General features: G+C 36.8%; 1 protein-coding gene across 3 annotated transcripts in view; it reads right to left on the reverse strand.

Moving 5' to 3' along the window:
* Positions 1 to 2260: 2260 nt before the first annotated feature.
* galnt4 (polypeptide N-acetylgalactosaminyltransferase 4) overlaps positions 2261 to 26349 on the reverse strand; it is a 40274-nt gene continuing 16185 nt past the window's right edge. For all 3 annotated transcript variants that reach the window (XM_039680937.2, XM_039680939.2, XM_039680936.2), the window contains 10 exons: positions 16944 to 17378; positions 13294 to 13463; positions 11736 to 11925; positions 11421 to 11606; positions 9828 to 9945; positions 8677 to 8853; positions 7350 to 7481; positions 7152 to 7262; positions 4442 to 4594; positions 2261 to 4280 (listed from right to left, as the gene is read on the reverse strand). In XM_039680937.2, coding sequence (XP_039536871.1) covers positions 4152 to 4280; positions 4442 to 4594; positions 7152 to 7262; positions 7350 to 7481; positions 8677 to 8853; positions 9828 to 9945; positions 11421 to 11606; positions 11736 to 11925; positions 13294 to 13463; positions 16944 to 17320 — 1743 coding nt within the window. In that variant the 5' untranslated portion in view covers positions 17321 to 17378 and the 3' untranslated portion in view covers positions 2261 to 4151. The remainder of the gene's footprint in view (positions 4281 to 4441; positions 4595 to 7151; positions 7263 to 7349; positions 7482 to 8676; positions 8854 to 9827; positions 9946 to 11420; positions 11607 to 11735; positions 11926 to 13293; positions 13464 to 16943; positions 17379 to 26349) is intronic.

Raw genomic sequence — 26349 nt, forward strand, 5'->3', positions numbered from 1 at the left:
TGCACGTCCTCTCTGTAAACACTGTTCTGCCAAGATATGCGCACAAGAGTGCACACACACATCATTACTGAATACATGGAAAAAATGTATGATTTAAATAATAATAACTCATTTGCATTTAACAAACAGCCTAACCTTTCTTTTTCTTTCTTAGCACTTTCTTTTCATTAAGCCAGTGTTTCTTCGGGAGTTTGAAGATATTTTAGTTGCATACTGTGCATTGTCATGCAATTCAGTTATACGTAAATATTTATTTGTGCATTCCTGTTGACATAATTTTCCCCCACAATTTTTGCAATATTATGTGCATTGTTGTTTCTTCATGTTTTTTTTTTTTGCATTAATTAAATCCATATATCTTGCTAGTGTCGGAACAGCGTTCACTGTACAGGACATCAAATGAGTCAAATATTCCTAAAACATTTTTTTTTTTATGAAATGAAGCTTATTGATAGTCTCTGAACATTATTTGTGCCTGAAATGGTTAAAATCATGATACAGTTATAAAGTTTATATAGTGACCTGATGCAAATTATCATAGACATAGTCTTATAAATAATTCACCAAACTAGTGGTTTTAAGTAAGATTGTAGTTGTTGATAAAATGTAGAACAATCTTATGTATTAATGTTTTCCTGTAGGTCTGCATTTGTGAGTTGACTCAGCATCTAGCAGCCAAAAAATTTGAAAGAAAGTGAATTATACTTAAATTCCCATTTTAAGAAAGCAGTTTTATTGGGCTTCTCTTCTTGATGGCATGAAATTATAATTAATTAATAAATGACTTTTTTAATAAGTATTAAAGGGATACTCCACTTTTTTTGGAAATGGGCTCATTTTACAACTCCCTCAGAGTACCATTTTCAAATCCATTCAGCCGATTTTCTGATATTTAGAAGAATATCAGTAACCAGACAGTTTCTGGTCTCATTGACTACCATAGTATATATTTTTTCCTACTATGGAAGTCAATGAGACCAGAAATGGTCTGGTTACTGATATTCTTCGAAATATCAGAAAATCGGCTGAATTGATTCAAAAACGGTAAAACTCAAATGTTTAACTCTGAGGGAGTTGTAAAATGAGCCTGTTTCCCAAAAAAAGTGGAGTATCCCTTTAAGTATTAAGTAACTAAACACATTTTTAATAAGTATTACGAGAAAACATGACACTAAACTTGCATACAATAGCAGAATAATTAGAAATATTGGTAGGGCTTAGTCTAATATACACCCATAGAAATATTGTGATATTTGCCTCCCCCTACCATGACTCCATTCACTTCGTACAAACATTTTTATAATAAACATGTAAGATGTTCCATGTAGCAAGCAAAATATGAATACCCAAATTAATGTTTAATTATTGATTAGGCCATCAGAGAGGTGAGATGGTAATCTGAGTGCCACACTTTTTTGATTGAACACTCTTATTGTGTTGTAATAACCTATGGTACACTGCACACAATGCTGCACAGTCATTTACCACGGATGAACACAGAGCCGTGTAGAATAGCTTTTCTAACATGTCCAATCAGCCACTGATGTAAAATATAGGCTGATATACGTATTCATCAGAGAAGATATGTCGCTGTAAGAGTGAGGGATCACAAGGGCACATGACGGATAAATCACTAATAATAAATACAGCAATATTCCATTAAAAAAAATAAAGAATTGTCGATTTTGATTTCATGGTGACTTTAATAACAAACAGGCCAAATCTAAATAAAGAAAAATCGAATTGTTTGCACTACCACTGCATGACCTTAAGGGAAATGTGATGTGTAAGATGGCAGATAACAAAGACTCTCAGAGGTCCAACAAGATGACAGCTTCCATTTAAGAGTATTCATCATGCACTAGCTACACACAATCCAACCATAAGTCATTGGATTTATGAATTTATGCGTGGTGTAGATATAACATGATGATGACAATGTTCAGTGACCTCCAGCTTCATTTATGTAATTGCGTGAGTGATACACCTGGAGATTGTGCCATTAAACATTTCAGCCTGACTTGGCAGAGCCTCCTTTGTGGTTTCCTCATTATCTGGTTTGTAAAGAGGCTCAGGTCACAAATGTAAAACTGTGAAGGGAACACCTTTATTTTACTGCATGCATTATAATGCTATAAAATTACGGAAATATTTTGAGTCTAATCCCGCGGCACATTTCCCCACCACTAGATGGCACAGCAACAGAAAGCCAAGGAAAAGCCACACTGTTAAAATAAACAAACCACCACAACAACAAATGTAACATCTAGAACTTTAATTTAATTTATTCAGACAAAAAATACTTTGCACCTTTTTTCTCCATGTTCCAAAAATACTTCATTACAGTCGATAAGCAAAACACATGATCACCACAAACTGTGCTTTATCAGTAGTAATTTCATGATCACTTCCCCACAATCCCTATTAAACCATTTGATTCACTGACAATTACAAAGGAGACCTAAAAACTTATGTTGCCATTTTAAATCCATTGTAGTGCAAAAATAAAGGTGTTTTCCATTTACAGTCATTTCCGATATAGCACTTTCAAGATATTTACCGATGAGTTGGAAGACCCGTGATAAAAGCACTTTGTTCATTTTCTGATTGTTTGGCCAGTATCATGGTAAAGTACTGTAATACTCTGATTTGTGAAGATAAATGTGCACTTTTGTGAAAGGAACCAGGCTGAAGAGGCACTTTCTGTTGAGTCAATAAATTACCTACTATACATTTTTTTCAAGGAAAACAATTCATAGGTAAAGTGGACAATTCCCAAATAGGTCGTAGAGAAAAACATGGTTCTCAAATGCAAGATAAAATGGGTTCAGGCCAATGAAAAACATGCGATATCTGAAAAGTGTGGTCCATAATTGGTGGTTTGCAGTCACGTGATTGTGTTGATGGAGGGCAAGGAGTGAAGAACGCAATGGACGAGATGGAGGAAAATCCGTACTGTACTACTTTAGACGCTATTACAAGAGAAACATATGTTGGACGTGATCCTTACGTTATGAAGAGGGCCGATTTTCAACTGAATTGAGAGATTTGCCTGCCATCGAGGCTGTAGATATCAGCAACTAACTCGTCTTACAGACATACTTTGACTTTACAAAGTTCGGAAACTGGTACGTTACACGAACAGCCACATAAGTGTATTTAAACACCTGAATAATGTACTTATAAGGCACATAAATAATGTATTAACTCACATTTGACAAAGTGATCACTGCACACACACACAGGCATTTTCCCATTCGGCTCCTCCCGACCGCAGACGTAGGTTTGCAAGGCATTTTTCCCGGTCAATTTCTTGTATTTTCCCCCCTTATGAACAACAACTTTGTGCACACGATAAAAACTCCTCGTGGTTTGATCGATTTGAGCAACCATAAACGACGCAAAACATAGGCATTTTGAGTGTGTCCTAATGTAGAAAATCACTTCCTGCCCTCCATCTGCTTTTCGCGACAAGCTATTGCTTAATATTTTGTTTCAACTCTAAAATGCAGTTCCTGTAATCTACTTCAAAATGAAGTGTACGTACTTAAACTACCGTATTTGAACACTGACGTTAGTTTAAATGCTTGTACAGTTCCATCAACACCAGTGTGCCAAAATCGTCCATGAAGCTTGCTCAAAATAAGGTGAAAAGACCCTAAATACCCTAACAATATAAAAATAGAAAAGAAAACAGTCACAAAAAAATACCGTAGGAAACCAATAAGCAACAATCGAGACAAACCCATTCACAACATCTTCAAATCAGTCACTTCTGGTACAATTAAATAAAATCACTGTGGAGTAGATTTAAAGATGATCTACTTCCGAGTCTAAAAATGATTCACTAAAATGCATATAGTGCATCAATGTAAACAAAAAAGCTGCTCCAACACAACAACACTATGTTCGTTGGATGGTTGAATTTGCTACAATGTGATATTATCAGTTCTAAAATGCACTTCAGACTTGTAATAGGACGCTGAACGTCTCTGACAAGGAAACGTAAGAATTGGCACTACAAATATATGTCCGCTTTGGTTTGCAAAGGCACTATCTGGAGGATGGGTCCCATTTTTATGCCTTTTTAAACGGAAAAGACGTTCCTTTTGATAATTGCACTTACATTTAAGTTCACATAAGGATTAAAGTCACTCGAAGTTCCAGCGCTGGTGTTTATCTCCGGGAGAGCAACTTCTCATCTGGATATCAGTACGGCCATCTTCTTTGCGATAGGACGTGATGCACATGTTTGAATGAGGGTTATATATGCTGCCATCCTGAAAAGACACAGTTGCCAGACAATCTTTGTTTTAGGCATGGAAATACTACAGGAAAGCATATCTGGTACGCAGTAACATGTCAAACAAGGTTTGGTCTTATCTCCTCCTGTTTTCTGAGCACGACAGTGATGAAATGAGCTACAGGCCAACAGACTCACGTCTCTGAACTCCCACACGATGCCGGGAGGAACGGGAGCACCGTCTTGTGGGCAATGCTTCATCCCGATTTGTGTCAATCCATCCTGGACTTCAGCACACAGCTCGGTCACGGAGTTAAATCGAATCTCCTTTTGAGATGTGTACTCGAAGTACTGAGAGATAGAGAGAGAAACAAAAATGTAATTTGGCACATTTCTTTGGCTTTTGTGAGTTTTAATACATGGTGATGGTGTAAGAGTGTAATTCATTTCCATTAATGAGTCCAAATAGCCAATTTTAATGAATTTTCACACACATGTGAAAAGTGTTTATATACACTCACCTAAATGATTATTAGGAACAAATGTTCAATTTCTCATTAATGAAATTATCTAATCAACCAATCACATGGCAGTTGCTTCAATGCATTTAGGGGTGTGGTCCTGGTCAAGACAATCTCCTGAACTCCAAACTGAATGTCCGAATGGGAAAGAAAGGTGATTTAAGAAATTTTGAGCCTTATTACCACTGTGCAGGCTGGTGGTGGTGGTGTAATGGTGTGGGGGATGTTTTCTTGGCACACTTTAGGCCACTGAGTGCCAATTGGGCATCATTTAAATGCCACGGCCTACCTGAGTATTGTTTCTGACCATGTCCATCCCTTGAGTTCCAATGAGTTCACTGTACTAAAATGGCCCACACAGTCACCAGATCTCAACCCAATAGAGCATCTTTGGGATGTGGTGGAACCGGAGCTTCGTGCCCTGGATGTGCATCCCACAAATCTCCATCAACTGCAAGATGCTATCCTATCAATATGGGTCAACATTTCTAAAGAATGCTTTCAGTACCTTGTTGAATCAATGCCAGGTAGAATTAAGGTAGCTCTGAAGGAGAAAGGGGGTCAAACACAGTATTAGTATGGTGTTTCTAAAAATCCTTTAGGTGAGTGTATACAGTATACACACACACTGCTTGGCCCCCAAACAAATACGGATGTTTGCACGGCTGCTGCTAACAATCAAATCCCGGTTAATAATTCATAAGCAAACAATTTCTTGAAGCAGAGGATCAGAAGTAGATCCTTTGAGGGTAAAGGTTACAATGCTGGATTAATAAGAAAATAAAATAGGGTGGAAGAAACTAAAAGGTCCAGCTATTTAGTTAATAATCCAGTCCAGTGTTTATCAGATGGACAGATGTGATCTCTGTCTGGTTCAAACTGCAGTCAGCATTAGTCTCATTAGCCACATGTATATTTCATACAGATGTCTATCTTTGAGGAGAAGTGGATAAGGTTTCCCTTTTCAGTCCAGGATGTGGAAACATTGATTTTCACTCACACATGGTGCTACTTCACCATGTCCCTTGATGCAGAGCGGTGACATAAGCCACTGGACACATTTGCAGGTTGCCCTTTCCATTACATATACATCCCCAGCAACTCATTCACTTCTTCGACTGTGATACTAGATAAATAACAAACCTCAGAAGGGCAGCACATCTCAGGATGGATTATGTTTCTGCACAAATAAAGCTAGCTTTGTTTCACTGCAAACGCAGTGAAAATGTGAGAACTCTTTCGTCGTCACCACTTTCTACATGGTTTTAAGTAGTGATGCACCGAAATTAAAGGTTTGGGCCGAAACCGAAAATTCAATATCCTCTTGGTCTTGGCTGAAAATGACAAGTGAAATTACTTTTTATTTTTTTTAAATATAACTGTATTAAAGGCACAGTATGTACGATTTTTTGCATTAAGATGAAGACGACAACTCCCCTCATTCCCCGTTCCTTCACAGCGTCATAAAGCTATGCCTTTGTAATTGTTTTGAATATGCAACCTCTATTGGTAAAAATGACATACTGTGCCTTTAATGCTACTTTTTAATTACTTTCTTTAATTAACACTGAAATTTTAAATTTCGGAAAATGAAAATAATTTATTAAACAATCAATTAATTCATTAAATTTAGTTAAACAAAAAATATTTGTTTTTACATTCACTTTTTAATGATTAAATTATACTTCTACTCCAATTTGTTGGTGAAATATGTAAGCAAGGTACGAGAGGCTGTGCTGTATGTACCTTTATAAAATGGTTGCCACACAATATTAAAGTAAAAAAACATGTATTAGTGCAACTTTCTCGAAGTAAAATCACTAAAAGCCTTCCTTCCGCTAGAAAAAATAGTCCCTGAGCGTGAACAGCAACAACGTTCCAATGTGTAAAATGCATGAAAGCTCAAATAAAAACAACATAGAACTGCAGTGTTGCGCAGCGATCAATAGAACCGATGGGTGAAGCGGTCATAGCCGTGTTTTATCGTGAATAAAGCACAGCTCTTGACCAATCAGAATCAAGGATTCGAACTAACCGTTTTATAAAAACATTTATAGGTTGGCTGTATAAACCAGTAACATAGTAAAAGTATGACTTAAATATTACATAAATATCATATTCAAAGCAGTAGTTTTTATGTATTCATTTATTTTTGGGGATATTTTAAAAGACCATTTCCATCATTAAAATGTTTTTTTTTTTAATGTTTTATTAATGTATTTTGCAATAACAATGTGGGCCTGCCCTAGTGACATGTTTTTTGATGACTTTATGCTTTTTATTATTCAACAAAACAATGAAAATTGAAAAAACAGATTTTTTAATAGCTATTTTTTCCAAATAATATTTTTTTTCTCCACAAAAGCGTTAATATTGATGTTAGTTACCTGATTACCGCCCTGACCATGGCAGCCGAACAGGGACAGGTGAGCTCCTGTGGGATTGTGGTCCGGGGCATTGTAGTCCAGGCATTCAGAGTGGATTCCAGCACTACGCACCTGCACCAGGAGCCAGGAAAGAATTGTAATAATGACAACAAAAAGAAACTCCAGAAGGAATTAGATTAGATTAGATCAGTCACTTACCGCTCCGTGCCATCCAGGCCTGTCCTCTGGCACATGCAGGCTGGGATAGATGTTCTTCAGATACCATTCAAAGCTCTTACACTGAAGCCGCTCTCTCAGTACAATCCTTTCAGATATATCTCCGTAAGATTCCTACAAGAGCCAATTAAAATCAGGCATCAAGACAAAGTTTCCAGATTACTGAAAACTGAAATCTATGTAGAAACGACCACAAGTCAAGACCACATGCATTATCTGTAATAGTTATCTGCAGTCAATAAGACAATGTTCTACTTATCACACTTCTAAAGATCATCTAAAGAAGTGGCGTGTGTACGAATCAGATGTGTAAACATTTCTGTAAGACATTTTTTTAATGTGTTTGGGGTATTGTCTCTTTGTAATGTTGTATGCATAGCTGAGTATTTGTTCTTGTGTGTACCTGCCTAGGGACTGTGGCTGTAAATTAGCAATGTTGCTATAATCTGGCTTGTTTAAAGGTTCATTAACTTGCTTTGTCCCTATCAAATAAACAAACAAGAACAAGAAGCTTTTCTGACACTAAAACCTTTCTGCTTTATCCATTCGATTTTTTAATCATCTTTACTGATATTAATAACTTTTTAATATCTTTATTTTAGTTCTTCAAAGATATCAAATCAAGAATGCCACGTATGTACTTACTCAAGGGCGCCGTTCTATAATGTTGACACAACTGCCACGAGTCACGACACACTTTCAACAAACTAAAAGTCAAAGAAACCTAACCAGGTAAACAAGATAATATTCATTTAGGTAACACCTCAGACAGGTATGAAAAGGGTGTGTTTGCATTCAGACCTGAGGTACACGAGCAACTCAAGACAGCCATATATTGACAGGACAAATATTCGTACTCATTGCATCTGGTGTTGTGGCTACCAGAGAATGACTTATTATTTGATCACATTAATAATGTAATTTGTTTGTGAAGTAATATGGAGTTACATGCCACGTTCATGTCAGCCAGGGTGATATAATATATGTTTGGCCTAGTTTTAATATCTTTGTCAGCTAATAAGCTTTTCAAAGACAGCCCAAGGAAGAACAAACACTGTAAGCCGAGAGAACGAACGCATTCAAGCAAAACCTGAGCATCATTTATCTCTTTCACAGTTTTTTTTTCACAGTCACAGGAGTACATACAGTAAGCAATTTTGAGAACAGCACTTTTCTAGATAAACGCTGAGGAAATAACACAACGGTTGTACACCACTAATTATGCAGCAACACAGGATGTTAATAAAGAGGTGCCGCCCACTGACAGGTTACGCTGGGTGAATGGATGGATGGATGGATAGATGTGTACCTTGCGTGCAGGTGGGTTTCGGTTATAGAAGTGCTGTTTGTAAGAGTCCATCCAAACCTCCGCAGCACGGACAGTGTTCTGAAGGAAGTTGGATCGGGAGTAGGGCGCTTTCTTGGGGAAAACGTGACCCACATGGGAGCATGGGTGAATTTCTAAAGACCCTCCACACTGCCACACCTGTAACAAAACATGTTCAAAATGAAGCAAGAATCAAAATGAATTTCTCATTAAAAAAAGACATTGTACATGGTTTTCCATTATTAAAAATTGTAAAGTGAAATTCTGAACAAATATAATAATCTATAAAGTAATAAATAAATAGCAAATAATGCAACATTGTAAATCACCTTATTAATAATTAAAATAAAGTTAATTATATAACCTGTACCACTAAATATTAAGAAAAAAAGAATTACTAAATATATAAATAATGGATTAAATTATTAATGGATTAAATAAATAATGGATGGCAAAAATCATTGTTTTCAATATGGTTAGGATGCCAGAACAGATCAATGTATATGCTATGTGGGAAAAACACACCTACAATTGACTTGTATATAGTTCTGCATATTATAATAAAATATGATAAAGTATTTTAACATTAAAAATTTCACATTTCATTTTTAAACCCACAAGAATTTATTTCTAGAGCATCATTATTTGTTTATGGAGATTTGACTCATCTCGCATGCTATTTTTGCACACAAACTCAACATTTTCTTGTGAACACAGTATCTGATTTTAATGCAATGCACTGCCTGTCAGAAATAAAACATGACAACAGCGCATTAGATCCGACGAGACGCCGACAAAATTCATTTTTTAGGCATTTTCCAGCTTTATTTCCCACATGCTTTTTTATTCCGATTCACAGCACATTTATTATACATGAACAACGTACAGCCCTAGAAGATAGAGCGTTGTATTCGGTTTCCAAATGCATAAATGATTACTCCATGGTATTAACCATCAATCTTCATTTCTAAGCATAGGCTAAAAAAAGAAATCCAATATGAGAGAGATGTCTAATTATAAATGCTCAGTCTCATGCTACCAAGAGCCCGTCAACAGTTGACATGCTCTGATGAGAAGCATATGCAAATTACCAGTACAATAGGTAGCAGGAGCACAGTATACAGGTGTCTTACCCGGAAAGAAAGTTCCAGATTCTCTCCTCCCCAGACCTCCATGCCCATGTCGTAAGTGCCCAGATACTCAAAGTAAGCCTTGCTGACGGCAAAGAGCCCCCCTGCCATAGTGGGAGACCTGTGAAGCGAAAAGCAGCAGATCATTGGTAATTCATCAGAGATACTCCCCTGCAGGTAAGTGCTTCTTAGTTTCAGTTGAGCACCTCTGGGTCTGCCCTCAGATGAGCCTGGAGAGAAATCTAGAGCAGAACTGGACAGTATTTTAATGTAAACCTAGGTCTGAAAATTAAATCTTTTTCACCGCACTGTGGTTTATCAACACATTACACATTTCCTTGTGAAAATAATTTTCAAAAAGATTTACTGGAAATCTGGATGGCTTAATGCGAGAGTTAAATTTAAAAGCCTCAGACTTTCAAAAGAATTTCATTTAGGAAAGCACCAAAATTAAACTTTAATAATGAATAAAAAACAGTTTATAATAATGATAATATGGCTGAATGCCAATATTAAATGTCTATACTATTTTGTCTAAATAAAATCAATTATAGACTTCATAAGAATGTACAGTAAGAGAAATAACTGTTCACCCAAACATTTAAATTCTATCATCCTTCACTCACCCTCTTTTTGTTATAAACATTCGTTCAACTTTGAAGTACAAATGAAGATATTTTAATGAAATCTGAGAGATTTTCGCTCCCTCCATTTTGACACTTCAAAAGTTCATAGTGTTCATAAATGAATCCAGATGAAGAGTGCTTTAGTCCAAATTTTCTTATGAGACACAATCACTTTATATGATGAACAGATTCAATTGAGCGTTTATTCACATATAAACATTCATCAACTCGCATACCATCAGTTGTGGTAAACGGACGCTCAAGCATGTACGCTTGATGTGCGAGAACCATTGAGGTTCATTGAACTTCATTCTCATGCTTTGCAGCAGGTTTGGTTCCTTCTGTTTACGTATGTCCTTTTATCAATGTTTATGTGTATAAAAGCCTAAATTAAATTTGTTCATTACAAAGTGATAGACTCTCTTCAGAAAATTTGGACTAAACCCCTCAATTCTTATGGATTAGTTTATGAAAAAAAATATATATATATAATAGATTTTTCAGTGAACTATCCCTGAAATGAAATTAAATGTTTGAAATGTTTATGTGTTATGAAATGTATTACATTTAATAAATTCATTAAAAGATTTTAAATATTAACTTTAAGTGAGCGTTAAATGACAGCAAATCTAAACGTAAAAATAGAGGAAACGAGTACAAACAATGAAATATGCAATATCAGCTCATATAAATATCCAATATGGATCAATAAACTAACAAAAAAAATATAAATAGTAGTATTGTCAAATATAGTAAAATTGTCAATTACTCCTTCCTTTAGTGTTCCACAGAATAAATAATACATTATTTTTATTTAAAATTATTAAATAATAAATAAAATGTGCTTGAAAAAATTGAAATAACTTAATAAATAACAATTAAAACGAAATACAGGTGAGGTCGACTATCCCTTTAAACATTTATAATCCGTTTTCTTAAATTTCCAAGAGATAGTTGACCAGAAACCAACCTAATGGGGTCAATTCTGGATTTGCGTATCTTGCGATCGATTTCAGGCACTCCATGCCACTGGAATGTCAGCCTCCAGTCAAAGCCGCCCACCATCGGCTCATCTGTCTGCATGTAGAACTCAAATGTGTTCCAGTCAATGGTGTCAATAACTGGACATATGATGGTGGTCTCATTCTCAGCAATTCTGACGACAGAAAGACGAGAAAAGATGATATAAAATGTGCATTTCCCTGGCTAATACACTTGACAAACCTGTTACTGTGGATTATGCGAATGTTTCTATGCTACACTTGAATTGAATTTTAGGTCACACCTCTCCAGCAGTGGCTCGATCCAGCCAGGCACACATTCACAGTGGCAGTCAAGGAAGGTAAGCACGTGTCCTGTAGCGTAGGTGGCGCCGATGAGCCGTGCCCGAACCAGACCTTCTCTTTTTTTGGTGCGAATGAGACGAACACGGTCCAGGTTACTGACATACTGAGCCAGCTGTGACTTCAGGTACACTGTAATCCATGCAAAGAAAATTTGTATCTCTTTAGGATCCAACACATAAAGTTCACTGTATAGTGAACTTTCAAATCACTGGAAAACAACTGATTAACTAATAAACACATTTGGATCTCAGCTAATATAAAAACTCATATGGAATCATAACTATGGCTACCTTACTATCCAGAACTTTGAAGAGGAAGCATGAAATATGCAAACATGAGTGAATGTGTGACTATATTTCAATGCAATTAAGGCATGTTGAAAATTGTGATTTTTAAACGTAATAAACATTACTTAAAAGTAGAGCTGTTAAACGATTAATCGCAATTAATCGCATCCAAAATAAAAGTTTGTGTTTACATAATATATTTGGGTGCACTGTGTATAATTATTTTATATATACAGTATATAATATATATATATATATATATACACACACACACACACACACACACATGCTTGTATATATTTAAGAACAATTTTTATGTATATACTGTGTATAGATTTATATATAATTTAAATTACATATAAATATTTTATAAATAAATCATATTTTTTTCTTAAATATACATGCATGTGTGTGTATTTATATATATATATATATATATATATATACACATATATATATATATATATATATATATATATATATATATATATATATATATATATACAAAACAATTATACACAGTGCACACACATATATTATGTAAACTAAAACTTTTATTTTGGATGCGATTAATCGCTTGACTTAAAAGTAATATGAAACGTAATAAGGTTTTATTGAAGCCTGTTCACACCAAGGATGATAGATATAACAAAAAGTTGTATTGATCGTTCTCATTATATGAGAATAGGGCAGTCCACATAATGACTATAATGATAACGATATTGATGGAATAATTTCAGAACAGTTTTTTCCTGATGAATGACAAAATCACTGACAGGCAGCCAATCAATTTAAAGTGATAGACAACACAACTGCAGAATGCACATAGAATAAACAGAATGTAATTGTCTGTTGGTGTGCATGGTAAAATATTATTCACTAATATATTTTTCAAATGAAAAATCTAAAAAAAAAAATCTTATAAAAATTATAATTATAATATATAATATATAATAATATATATATTATAAAAATCTTTATAGTTCTCATTTTTGGCGTAACCAGGCAATACATTTTCACCTAATGGGTTCAAAACTTTTCTTGCTTACATATTCTTTAGATATTAATTGGTTGTGGAAGAGCTGACCAATCGGGATGAGACAAATTTTCCTCTATAGTGGAAAAGGACCTAAATAATTCAAAAGTAGTTTTAAACTAGTGGATTTTTTTTATTTAAAAACGTGAAGTCGTCTAGAAAGTGTCACGTCACCTCTGTCGCTGAAGTCATCCACGAGAATGACCTCCTTCAGTAGGACGGCTGGCGTCGTCTCCAGCACACTGTGGATGGTTCTTAGTAAAGTGGACCAGGCCTCATTGTAAAATGCTATGACCACTGATGTTGTAGGCAGACCACGGATGTTGTACTTCTTTGCTTTGCATCTGGCATTGCAAAAAAAGAGAAAGAGTTAATCAGACGCTTAAGCAAACTGGCATTTATTCAAATCATGTGGTTTAAGCAAACAGTTTACGCACTACATATTACAATGTGCAAATGTGAACATCTAAAACATAGAGGAACCTGACACAGCTCTGTAAAACTGACATCACGTTCATCCTGCAGTATAGTTGTTGACTTATATTGTGTCACGTGGCAATTATGGTGTGAAGAAGGAATCTGACTATAAGTAAATGTCACTTTCAATTTGTAAAACAAGACATATTTTTTCTCTTTTCTTTGTATTTGACTTCCTGACTGAAGGAGAGATGGAAGACAAACAGACATGCCAGAGACATTTTCACATGAACCCTTTAAGGAAGAGAATTTAGAAATACAGAGATATCAAAGCTAAAAGATACTCATCATTTAATGTTTAATATACTACACAACCATTCAAAAGTTGTTGTTTTTTGAAAAGACAGCATCACTTTTATTAATGTTACAAACTATTTCTATTTCAAATAAATGCTGTTCTTTTGAATTTTTTATTTATCAAAGAATACTGAGAAAAATGTATCAGTTTCCACAAAAACGTTAAGCAGCACAACTGTTTTCAACATTGATAATAATGAGCAATGTTCCTTGAGCACCAAAACTGTACATTAGAATAATTTCTGAAGGATCATGTGACACTGAAGATGGGAGTAATGATGCTGAAAATTAAAAAAAAAAAAATTGAAAACAGTCATCATTTTTTTACTCTATTTTTGATCAAACAAATGTGTACTTCATTGTGTTCCTTGAACTCTACATTCATTGAGATTGACTCATTGCACTTGTACAATAATAATCTCTACAAAGATACCACAGCATAATTTCTGTCAGTAATTGTCAAGTCTTTGACAAGTACTAACTTGCCTAAAAGTTATTTCAGAAAGCGAGCAAAATGACTTCACATTAACTGATAAAAATCCCTGCTGATGCCAAGAAATGTGCTCCTGCCGTGTGTGATCTCCAGGAGAGCCTGTGATGTGGAAATCGGAGCACAGTTGAAAGACTGCAGGGAGAGAGAGAAAAAAAAAAAAACGCGTCCAATTTGTCTGACTTCTCGTCTTCCAAGGGGACACTTTCTCTTTTCAAAGCAGCAGCTTGAACCCTACTCATTATTGTGTGACAAGAACCATGAAACAATTACTCTCATACAAAAGCATTGCTGTTCTAAGAAAATGTCCCAGCTCTATTTTCTATTGTTGTTCATTTTTAATCATGTTGTCTGGCTGCAGGCAATGGATTCGTTTCAGTCAACATCTGTGAAGCTGTGAGGTGGACGGAAGTGTATCAATCACCTGAGGAATCCCCATTCAGGACATGATTTCAATTCCTCTGGAAGTAAAAACAAGCACATTTCCTATTTATTTATTTCTCATGCTTCTATGTAATGGAATATAGTGTGATGAATTTTATTTGCCACATGCCTCTATGACAAGCATAGTCACCAACATGATCCTAGCTTATTCTTGGTTTCTAAAATGCATGTTGCTATGCAGTTCCTAGGTATTTGAGTAGTTGCCATGGCATTGCAGGATTAACAGAGGGTTAAAAGTGCTTGGCTAGAGTTGCAAAGGTGTTCAGAGTGTTTTTAACGTTGCCATGCAGTTGTTGGGATGTTCTGGATGGTCGCTAAGGTGTTGCTAGGGGGTTTCCAGGGCTTTTCCTAACAGTTATTAAGGTGCATGTAGTTACCACGGCTTTGCTATACAGTTATCAAGGTGTTCGGAATGTTTATAGCATGTCGCTAAGCAGTTGTAAGGGTGTTCTGGATGGTTGCTAAAGGGTTTCTATGTGGTTGCCTACAATACAGTGTGCTTGCTTACTATACAGTTATAATCATTTAGCTGACGCTTTTATCCAAAACGACTTACATTTGCTATATATGTCAGAGGTTGCAAGTCTCTTGCTCAGGGACACATTGGTGTCTCACAGTGGATTCGAACCCGGGTCTCTCACACCAAAGGCATGTGTCTTATCCATTGCGCCATCACCACCCAGGTTATTAAGGTGTGTTTTGTTTTGTAGCAGCTATGGTATTCTCTGTGGTTGCTAAGGTGTTCTAAGTAGTTACTATAGTGTTTTCAGCATGTTGCTGTGATTTCTAAAGGCAACCACACACAACAAGATAATCAGCCTGATTTAATTTGGGCCCAATTCTAAGTAAGTCAAGATTATCTTGATGGATCTCCAGATTATCGTATCAGATTTCCCTGAGGTGTGATGCGTGTTAAAATCAATCTGCTTGGAAGACATGTTGAATATTTACGATCAGAAATCGTGTTGTGTAGGGGGAACCACAAGGACAAACGCACACACACTTTGTAGATTGTCACGTGGAACAAAACCATCAGAAAGTGAGCTGATGGAAGACAGAAGCATAACATTTTCTGTAAAAAGCAGTCCAAACACTAGCTGTGACCCAAATGACCCACTATACACTATGCACGGTACTTATGCAATATTTACTCAACCGTGTAGTGTATGAACTTTATAGGTTAATTTTGTCTTTCAACATCGGAGTCTGAGGGCATGAAGTGTCCAACGTTCCACACTTCGTTTTCGTTTACAGTAAATAAGTGCATCATCCGGGTCACTCAAGTGCACTTTTTCTTTTTAGAATTTTCAGCATGAACGCACTACTAGCACTATTTATACGTCAAAATGGCTTAGGCCCCGTCCACACTACGGCGTTTTCGTTTAGAAACTGAGAATTATAACGAATACGATCTCCATCCGCACCAGTGTTTTTATCTGCGTATTAGAAATGATCTCCGTCCACATTAAAACAACTGAAAACGCGGATCACGTGACCAATCACCAACACTGAGCATGCGCATGCCGGTGTAAACAGTGATTGACGAATCAGGGAAGGATACGTCATGACTGATGACACCCAATCATAGAGCCGAGAGTCAGCCTCTGCGTCAGCGTTTCTGAACTCCTCCGTTTTGTCCCGTATACTAAAACGCCCTCCGGAGATTCAAAACGCAAAACAGCGCTGCAGCGTTTCTAAACTTCTCCGTTTTAGTCTGGACGGCAAACGTAGCAAAAGTCTCAGTTTTTAAACGAAAACGCAGTAGTGTGGACAGGGCCTTAGAAAACTCCATAAGTATGCCATTTGGGGCGTACAGTACCTACTATTATCGCCATTAATTCTTGGCCATCGTCTGCCATGTTTGTTTACTCTAAAGTCACGTTTGACCGTGAGAGATTTGACGAAATTTCCTGAATGGAATCTGTTAGCGTGTGGTGTGGTCTTGGTCACATCGCGGCACTCCACACACATGTCCTCATGTTTGTGGTCTCTCACATTTTGAAAATCTGATACGTTTTTAAAAATCTTTTAGAGTGGGACAGCCTTTAGACAATGTTAGGGGGTAGGAGGGTGTGTAATGAGCCCATTGCTGTGAGGTAAAGTGTGGAAGACATACTCGTGCATCCTGTTGTCTTGAATATGGCGATGGAGAGATATCTTGTCACTGATGAATATGTTGATGGCATAGCGCTCAATGCTGGCTTCCTCCTCTTTCTTCTCCTCAGTGCTGAGGGTCAATCGAGTGGCTCGGCCATATTCTCCAGGAGCGTTGGAGTCTGGTGCTAGCTTCTCGTTAACAGGCCGCAGGAGGTTATCGGAGTCCTCCTCCTCATTTGATGGAAGGTCACGGACCAGGATGTCGCGTTGACCGTCATTATTAGCCAGAGATGAAGGGGAAGAACGGACTATAAGGAGATAGAAGAGCCACAGCAGAGAAAAGAGGAAGCCGACCTTGGCCAGGAGAGCCACCTTCCTCGACCAGCGGATCTTCATGACCTGGCACCGAGCACCAATAACAGCACCAGTCAAAGAGCCCTAGACTCCCACCTTTCTGAAGGGCAAGAGAGGAAAGAGAAGGTGCAGATTAGTGATAGACTGATACATTGGCCAGATCTAATTAAAGCCTCGTCAATGAACAATGTACTTTTTACGGAAAATAAAAAGAGTGTTTCAAGTAGAAAATTCGGAAACGTATCTTTTTAACTGAAAACAGACATGTTATTCAGACACATTGTTTCATCTTTTAATCCAAGGGTGTTTGACTAAAGATTCATGCGAAACCGCCAGCTCCAATCACTGAAGCTGAATTGGAGGGGTTGAATACAGACAATCCATCATCAACTGAGGGTAACGGAGTAATCACATAATTGAGCTGCATTAATATTTCAGCATGCAGGGATTTAGCTGAACAGTAGTCGTGACAGACAGACAGACAGTCTGAGACAGTAATCCCATTCCTCAATCACAACACTTCAACATTTTAACCTCATTTAATAATGAATGTTGCTTACGCACACATTTAGACGCAACAAATCTGCACACTAAATAATATAAATGGACCATCAATGCACTTCAAATATTTGGGAGTCTGTGGTTAAAATGTTTGGCAGTATAAAAGCTGATGGCAGATACAGGCTTAACTAAATGAATGTGTGCAAATGCAAAGCGAAAAGAGGGGAAGATATGTATGAAAAAAATCCAACTAGATACTATAAATACCCATTGGCTTGCATTAATTGGCTTTTTAAAAAAAATATATTGTTGTCTGGGGTCAACTTATGACGTTCCCTTGGTTTTTACATTCAAAAACATCTAAATGAATAAGTAATTGGCTATTTTCTAGCCTAGTTTTCTCGGTTTTTATGGGCGTCTCGCATTCAAGACTTGGAAGTAAACGCCCAATGGCAACCGGAATGATTCGCCCATACATGTTCGACCCAGTGTCCGTGTGTTGCACCATTCCTGTCGGATCCAATATAGACAGAACAGCACCGTTTTTTAATCTTAATCGATATGCAAATCCAGTCTCGACCTGTGTCTTGAATTGTTGTGAAATGAAGCGAACAAACGGACAATGTTTTACCAATTTCAGCTGGAACGTCATTAAAAATAACCATGCATTCCTATTGGAATCCAGAGGAAGCTTATGCAGCGACTGTTTTCTTCCACTGCACGATATTTTGTAAATGGCATATTTACTGCTCAGTAGCTTGATCCGGTTTGTCATCACGATCACGAGGCCTATGTTATTTAGCTATGCGTGTAATGCGCGAATCGGTGGGCGGGGCTAAACCGGCCGCGTTGAAGTAGGCGTCCGTCTTCTTCTGTGGGGGTGGTGTTTTATCGTCTTTGTCATCATAACTACTAGGGCTGGCCGGCTGGGTAATAAATATCGATTTCTCGATATTTATCGGTTCTCATTTTTACGAACCGATATCGATTCTTAAATCTCAAGAATCGATTAGTCATCCTGTTTCATTTGAATGAATGGAACATTGTATCGTGGCTGCACGCATCCAAAAAAAAAAAAAAATCACAATAATCTTTGTGCTTTGTTACTATTGATATAATGAAACAAAGTCTCAAATTTCAAATTACGTCCAATTTCTTTCGAAATTCAAAAACATAAATAACGCTTTGGCGCTGTGGCGTGAGATCGCTCTGGCGCAGCTCAAGAGAAGCAGCAGCGCTGATCTCTCTTCCGGCTTAATAATACCAGTCACAGCGCGAAATAAACATGAATGAGCATCTGAAAGTGTGTTAAAAGATTGAGTACAACTTATCGAAATCGACTTCGCTTAATCAGCATATCAACTGTGGAAAGACGTCAGTTAAACAGCTTGTAATCAATGTCATGTATCGTCATATTTACCTCAGAAAACCAACATAAACTCATTAGTCAGCTAGAAAAAATAACTCTAGAGAGGAGCATTTTGCTAAATATATACACCATATTACATATGCAATATAATCTTAATGTTCTTCAATATTTAATGCATATTTATAAATCTAGCAAGTTTTTATGACAGCCACCATTCAAATGTTTATATTTCATATAATCTTCTTATTATAAAACTAAATAAAAGTGTAATTTAAGTGTTTGTATAGCTACAAAACAGTTACCTTCATTTTAGGCTAATGAAGCCTAGTAGGCTACAACTAGACTCCCATAGTTTACAGCATTAGTTAAGAGATTTGATTTCCTTGAGAAAATTTGCCATTTATTGTAATTGATATCCAAAATAATCAATATTGAATCGAAATCGAATAAAATTGCAAGCTTGTGAAGCTCGGAATCGAATCGAATTGTGAAATTTGTGTCAATACCCAGCCCTAATAACTACCCACTTTGAAAAATGAGTCGTTTGCTGATTCTGGTGTCAATAGCTTTCATTGGACTAACTACAGTAGGAGGTTTTCAGTTCTGAAACTTACAGGATATTCTTATAATATGATGACCTCTTTTTACGATGTCAAAAGCTCAAGGAAATTTGATTTCTCAGTTCATCACCCCTTTAATTTGCTTCTACTTATGTGTGCTCTTTAAAAATAGTAATGCATGTATAGGTTTAACTACACCCCTTATGTTGAAACCATATGCCTGTTATGAAACACATACTCATAAAAATGTTCCAAAACTTTGCCATAAATATAACCATTGAATTATAAATGATACATAAAACTAATCCAGTGCATTTCTTATAGGCTACACCTTTTTGACCTTTTAAAAACAAAACAAAAAGTAAAGTGGGCCCAAAGTGTTTAACACTTAAAGGTATAGTTTACAGACTTCACACAACCTTAAAAATTCCATCATCATCATCATTTCAATGAGTTTCTTTCTTCTGTTGAACACAAAAGATGATATTCTGAAGAATGTTGGTATAACCAACCAGTTTCTGATCCCCACTGACTTCCATAGCATTTTTTTTATAATATGGAAGTAAATTAAGTAACAGCATCTGTTTGTTTATCAACTGTTACATGTGTATCGCGAACGCCTGGCTTGGAGTCCTCTTATTAAGGTTTATTATGTTAATTATGATAAATGTTGTTTTGTTTCCTTAGTGTTGATTGGTGGTGCAGGGGAAGGACTGGAGATAAAATGGGAGATGTCCTTGGAAGGCCCCATTCATTGCCATTTTGCCATTGTTTACCGTTTTGAACTTGAGTTAGGAGCGGGGAGTCTCTGCTGAGCTCCCCGTCTCCCATTTTCTGGTTAATTTGTAAGTCGTTTGTGTCCCCGAATCCTAGATTCATATTTTGTGGGACTGTTACACCAACATTCTTCAAAATATCTTTTTTTGTGTGTTCAACAGAACAAAGAAACTTATACAGGTTTACAACAATTTGACGAGTAAACGATAACAAAAAATAAATAAATAAATAAATAAAAAATTGGGGGGTGAACTATCCTTAAGTCATTTCTAAAAGTGTTTTTGTTTTTTGTTTTTTACATTTTAGCATTTTTTTTGTTTAAATGTATTAATTTTATTATTTTTTATCCTTTAAGTTGGCAACAACAATTATGAAAAGAGTGTTTCCTTCTCCTGCTCCAATCTATTGAAGATGTAACTCCCCCTTTCCAAAAGACTGGTCACAAGCCAAGTGACAAAAGCTTTCTGGGATTACAAAATGGAGAGCTCTCTGAAAGCAACCCTTGACTGGGCACCCATGAAAACTACCATATAAACCTGATAGGTTGGATGGATGTGGGAAAGCTGGGGAACTGCAGCTCTTGAGGGTTGAGAAACTTGAGTATCACCTCTGTGGCATTATTACCTTTAAATTATAAGGTTCAAATATAGCTGCGAGCAGCGATGGCGGGCCCAAGCCGGTGGCACCGCAACCCCGGTTCCTTTAGTTACCTAAAGGCACCTGGGTGGCGGTGTCGCAGGCTTTAGCCCTTTCATGATTAAATGAAATGTTAAAACAGCTTGCCATACTCTATCTTTCGTTTCGACTAGTCACAATTACATTACAGATATCTTAAATGATAATACAAACTATTCAAAATGTAATTAAGACTAGTCACTTTTGTCAAAAGGTGGGGTGTTGATATCTACAATGTTAATTCCGGATAGGCAAACTTAGCTTTTAAATGTTAAAAGGGCTTGCCATATAGGGACGTACAGTAGGCTCAGAGAGAGGCTCACCATATTCAAACCAAAATATCTGACTTCCTCTTGATCCAAACTAATGACTATGAATTAGAAAGTTGTCCGGCTTGAGGAGTAAAATGTATATACCGATTTTTGTAACTGTAGATAAAACTAACAACGCCACTTTTGTCAAAAGGTGGCGCTATTTAGTCCCTGCACCATGCCCGTTTCTGAAACTTTGCACATGTCTACTGGCTAATAAATGTGATGTGTCTGATGATTTTCATGCAATTTCAAGCATGCTAAGAGTCTCAAAAGCATCCTAAAATAATTTCAAAGTTTGATGCGTTGCCACGGCAACAGTATCAGATATATGAAGAATCCATTCTCAGGTCTTCATCTGCCATGTATTTACATTATACAGATGAAGTTTGAAGCAAATCGGGTCAAAATACAAGGATGATTTTAAAGCATTTGGAAAGTGACACACTTCCTGCTGCCAGTTGGTGGCGCTATAACTTTGACTCACAATAGTCACATCCATGTGATCGGCCTCTTACAGCGAACACACTGCTGAAGTTTCATCAAGATCAGTTAATGTATGCTGAAGTTATAACACACTTCCTGTTTCACGTTTCTCGCCATAATTTTATTTCCTCGCCACGGCCAAACCGTTCGAGATATCAAAAATCCCCTCGCAAAATTTCATCCTCAGTTTCTTGACTTCATGCTGACCGAGTTTCGTGCCGTGTGTTTGAATTCTCCAGGAGGAGTATTGCAAATTTCATTGTGTGTGTTTTATGAACAACCCTAAATAACCGACTTCATGTCTAGCTGGGGTAAAAGTAAGAGTGTGAGGTATATATGAAACGATGACATCAACATGTGAACCGAGTTTCATATTATTACATGCAAGCGTGTTTGATTTATGGACCAAGTTTTTGGACCCCCTTCCAGGGGGCGCTGTCTAGCCCCCCTGCCACGCCCAGGTACCATCTTCAGCCCGGCCCTGATGGCTGTGGGATCTGACCTGTATGCAAAGTTTCAAGAGTTTTCAAACCCGTTAAGGGCCCCAAAAGCCGCTAAGAGTCTCAAAATCATCAAAAAAAAAGAATTTTAAAGTTTGATGCATTGCCACGGCAACAGTATCAAAGATATCAAGAATCCATTCACAGGTCTTCATCTGCTATGTATTTATATTATACAGATGAAGTTTGAGGCAAATCGGGTCAAAATAAAAGGGTGAGTTCAAAGCATTTTGAAAGTGACACACTTCCTGCTACCAGTTGGTGGCGCTATAACTTTGACTCACAATAGTCACATCCATGTGATCGTCCTCTTACAGCGAACAAACTGCTGAAGTTTCATCAAGATCAGTTAATGTATGCTGAAGTTATGACACACTTCCTGTTTCACGTTTCTCGCCATAATTTCGTTTCCTCGCCACGGCCAAACCGTTCGAGATATCAAAAATCCCCTCGCAAACTTTCATCCTCAATGCCTTGACTTCATGCTGACCGAGTTTCGTGCCGTGTGTTTGAATTCTCTAGGAGGAGTATTGCAAATTCCATTGGGAGTGTTTTATGAACAACCCTAAATAACCGACTTCCTGTTGGGCTGGGGTAAAAAGTAATAGTATGAGGTATATATGAACGATGAGATCTATATGTGCACCGAGTTTCATATTATTACATGCAAGCATGTTTGATTTATGGACCAAGTTTTCGGACTCCGTTCCAGGTGGCGCTGTCTAGCCCCCCTGCCACGCCCGGGTACCATCTTCAGCCCGGCCCTGATGGCCACGGTTTCTGACCCGTGTGCAAAGTTTCAAGAGTTTTTGAGCATGTTAAGGGCCCCAAAAGTGCCCGAATAGTCGTATAAATAATAATAATAATAATAATAAATATAGCTGCGAGCAGCGATGGCGGGCCCAAGCCGGAGGCACCGCAACCCCGGTTCCTTTAGTTACCTAAAGGCACCCGGGTGGCGGTGCCGAAGGCTTTGGCCCTTTCATGATTAAATGTTAAAACGGCTTGCCATACTCTGTCATTTCGAGTAGTCACAATTATGTTACAGATATCTTAAATGATAATACAAACTATCCAAAGTGTAACGACTAGACAGAAAGACGTTGTTGATATCTACAATGTTAATTCTGGATAGGCAAACTTAGCTTTTAAATGTTAAAAGGGCTTGCCATACAGGGACGTAGGCTCAGAGAGAGGCTCACCATATTCAGACCAAAATATCTGACTTCCTCTTGGTCCGAGCTAATGACTATGTATTAGAAAGTTGTACGGCTTGAGGAGCACAATGTATATACCGATTTTTGTAACTTTAGATAAAACTAACAACCCCACTTTTAAGTATATATATGGTGCCTTTAGTGTTATTCTGTACGACGTGCAAAAACTTAACCCCCGCTTTTTAAGTATATATATATATATATATAAAGAGGGTTATTCTGCACAACGTGCAAAAACTTAACCTCCGCATTGACTGTCGAAGAGAAGTGTGCAGAAGAGCTTGCATCAGTGAGGGCTTTGCAAAATATATATACATACAAACACACACACACACACACATATATAAATGAGGTTAGTGTTTTACAATATTAAGGAAAGCAAATGTATTGAAATATAGCACATTAATTTTAAATTCATTCAGCTTCAATTACCAATTTGTAGTTTACCAATTTATCTTACTTTTATTTAAAGCAAACTATACATTTAAAAGATTAGGGTTATATGCATATTTTGTCATTTAAAAAAATACAAAATTGTTATGCAAAAAGATAAGGACTTGCAGAAAAAATCTACAGTCAGCAACACACACACACACACACACATAAACGCAGATACCAGCCACCCCCCCCCTCCCTCTTCCCCACACAGACACTGATAGAGACAAGATACACATCCAAACTGCAATATCTGACTTTCTTTTGGTCTGAGCTTCTTACTGTTAATTAGAAAGTTGATCGGCTTGACAAGAACAATATACGTGGCATGTTTTGTAACTGTAGGTAAAACGAGCAAAGTTAACACAGTTTATGTGTCCTTTTTTAGTGATAAAATTATTTTCCTCGCCACGGCCAAACCGTTCGAGATATCAAAAATCCGTCCGGAATTGAGCATCCTCAATGTCTTGACTTCATGCACACCGAGTATGGTGGTGATTGGTAAACACATGCGTTGTAATTTGATGTATTTCTCCTAGGAGATTTATTCAAACAACCCATAATTCCCAACTTCCATTTGAACTGTCTTAAAACTTAGAGCAGAGATGGGCGCAGGTCACGCAAGTCTCAAGTAAGTCTCAAGTCTTAACCGTCAAGTCTCAAGTAAGTCCCAAGTATTTTTTTTGGGGGGGGGGGGGGGGGGCAAGTCAAGTCAAGTCACAGGCTATGTCAAGTCAAGTCAAGTCTTGTAGTAGGTTAAGTCAAGTGCAAGTCAAGTCACCTTATTATTTTAATTTTACATGCAGAATCTGATCTTAATAAAATGAAAAGACAAGATAAGTATTTGCCAGTAAATTACAATAATTTGCATTGTAAATACTCATGTTCAGTAAAATACACCATGGAATCAAACAAAATTGTAACTTCATAAAATTATTTATTTTTCACTTCTGCCAACAGTGTGTTTGAAATGTTTTAAATTTTCAACATTGAGTCCATAAAACAAATAACAGCTTAACATCCTACAGACTCTCTGAACACCTTCCTCTCTCTCAAACACAGTTTACAAACAATATTAAACTTTGTTACATTTCTCCTCTCTCTCTCTCTCTCTCTCTCTCTCTCTCTCTCTCTCTCTCTCTCTCTCTCTCTCTCACACACAGTGGCGGTTCTAGACCATTTCAACTGGGGGGGCCAAGCTGGGGCCAGTTGTACTGTTAGAGGGGCCAGTTACATTTAGACCTTATCATTTTCTGCACTGCACTGAAGGCATAAATAAGCAAAATACCATGTTTATAATTATCCAACAATTTGCATTTCCATTATATTTTTACATTTGCATTACATATATCAGTCTGTATTTGAATTTCCATTTTATTTTTTTACATTGAATATACAGTATGTATATATATATATATATATATATATATATATATATATAATTTTTACAAATTAATCTACGATTTTTGTTGGGTTTTTTTTTTTTTTTTTTTTTTGCAAAAAGATCAGCAAATTATCCTCTAAACTGGCCTTTTTAGGGGGCTTTCCTCTCAGGGTGAATGAGCTTTTTTATAATTGTTTTTTTCCTGACATCTTTGAAAGACAGAAGCAATAATTAATGCATCCTTGGCCAGGATATAATTATAAAATATGACATGATTTTAAAAGTGACCTATAAAATCGACTATGCAATACACTTTAATTTATCTAGTGCTAATAAAATTATTAAGCCTATTTGGAGAGAGAGATGTTTTAAAATCGACTATGCATTACACTTTAATTTATCTAGTGCTAATAAAATTATTAAGCCTATTTGGAGAGAGAGATGTTTATAATGTGACAATATGTCAGTCATCGTGATTCGTGTAATAAGATGACTAGGCCTAGACTACTTGTTCTGAGCAGGTGTTGTCAGTGAACAGGCTGTAAAACTGTTGTCTAAGTTACAGACTGATACTAATTAAATGGGAAACGAATCGATTACCTAACGTAACCTCGGTTCTCTCTAGATGAGGGAACGAGCATTGCGTAAGCTAGCTTACGCTACGGGAAAGATTCATCTTACATCAGTCAAGTTGTCATAGTTTTTGTCAAACAAGTTGTGAATTTGTTGTAACATTAAAACAGGAGATCATGACTTACTCCGTGCTCCAAGTGATGTTCGGAGCTCCAGTGATTAGTTTCATCTGTGGGACGGGTGAAGAAACTTTCGGAAGATGTTGTAACAGAATCATATGAAC

Source organism: Pimephales promelas, chromosome 18 (genome assembly GCF_988280905.1).
Source record: "Pimephales promelas chromosome 18, fPimPro1.hap1.1, whole genome shotgun sequence".
Classification (NCBI taxonomy): domain Eukaryota; kingdom Metazoa; phylum Chordata; class Actinopteri; order Cypriniformes; family Leuciscidae; genus Pimephales; species Pimephales promelas.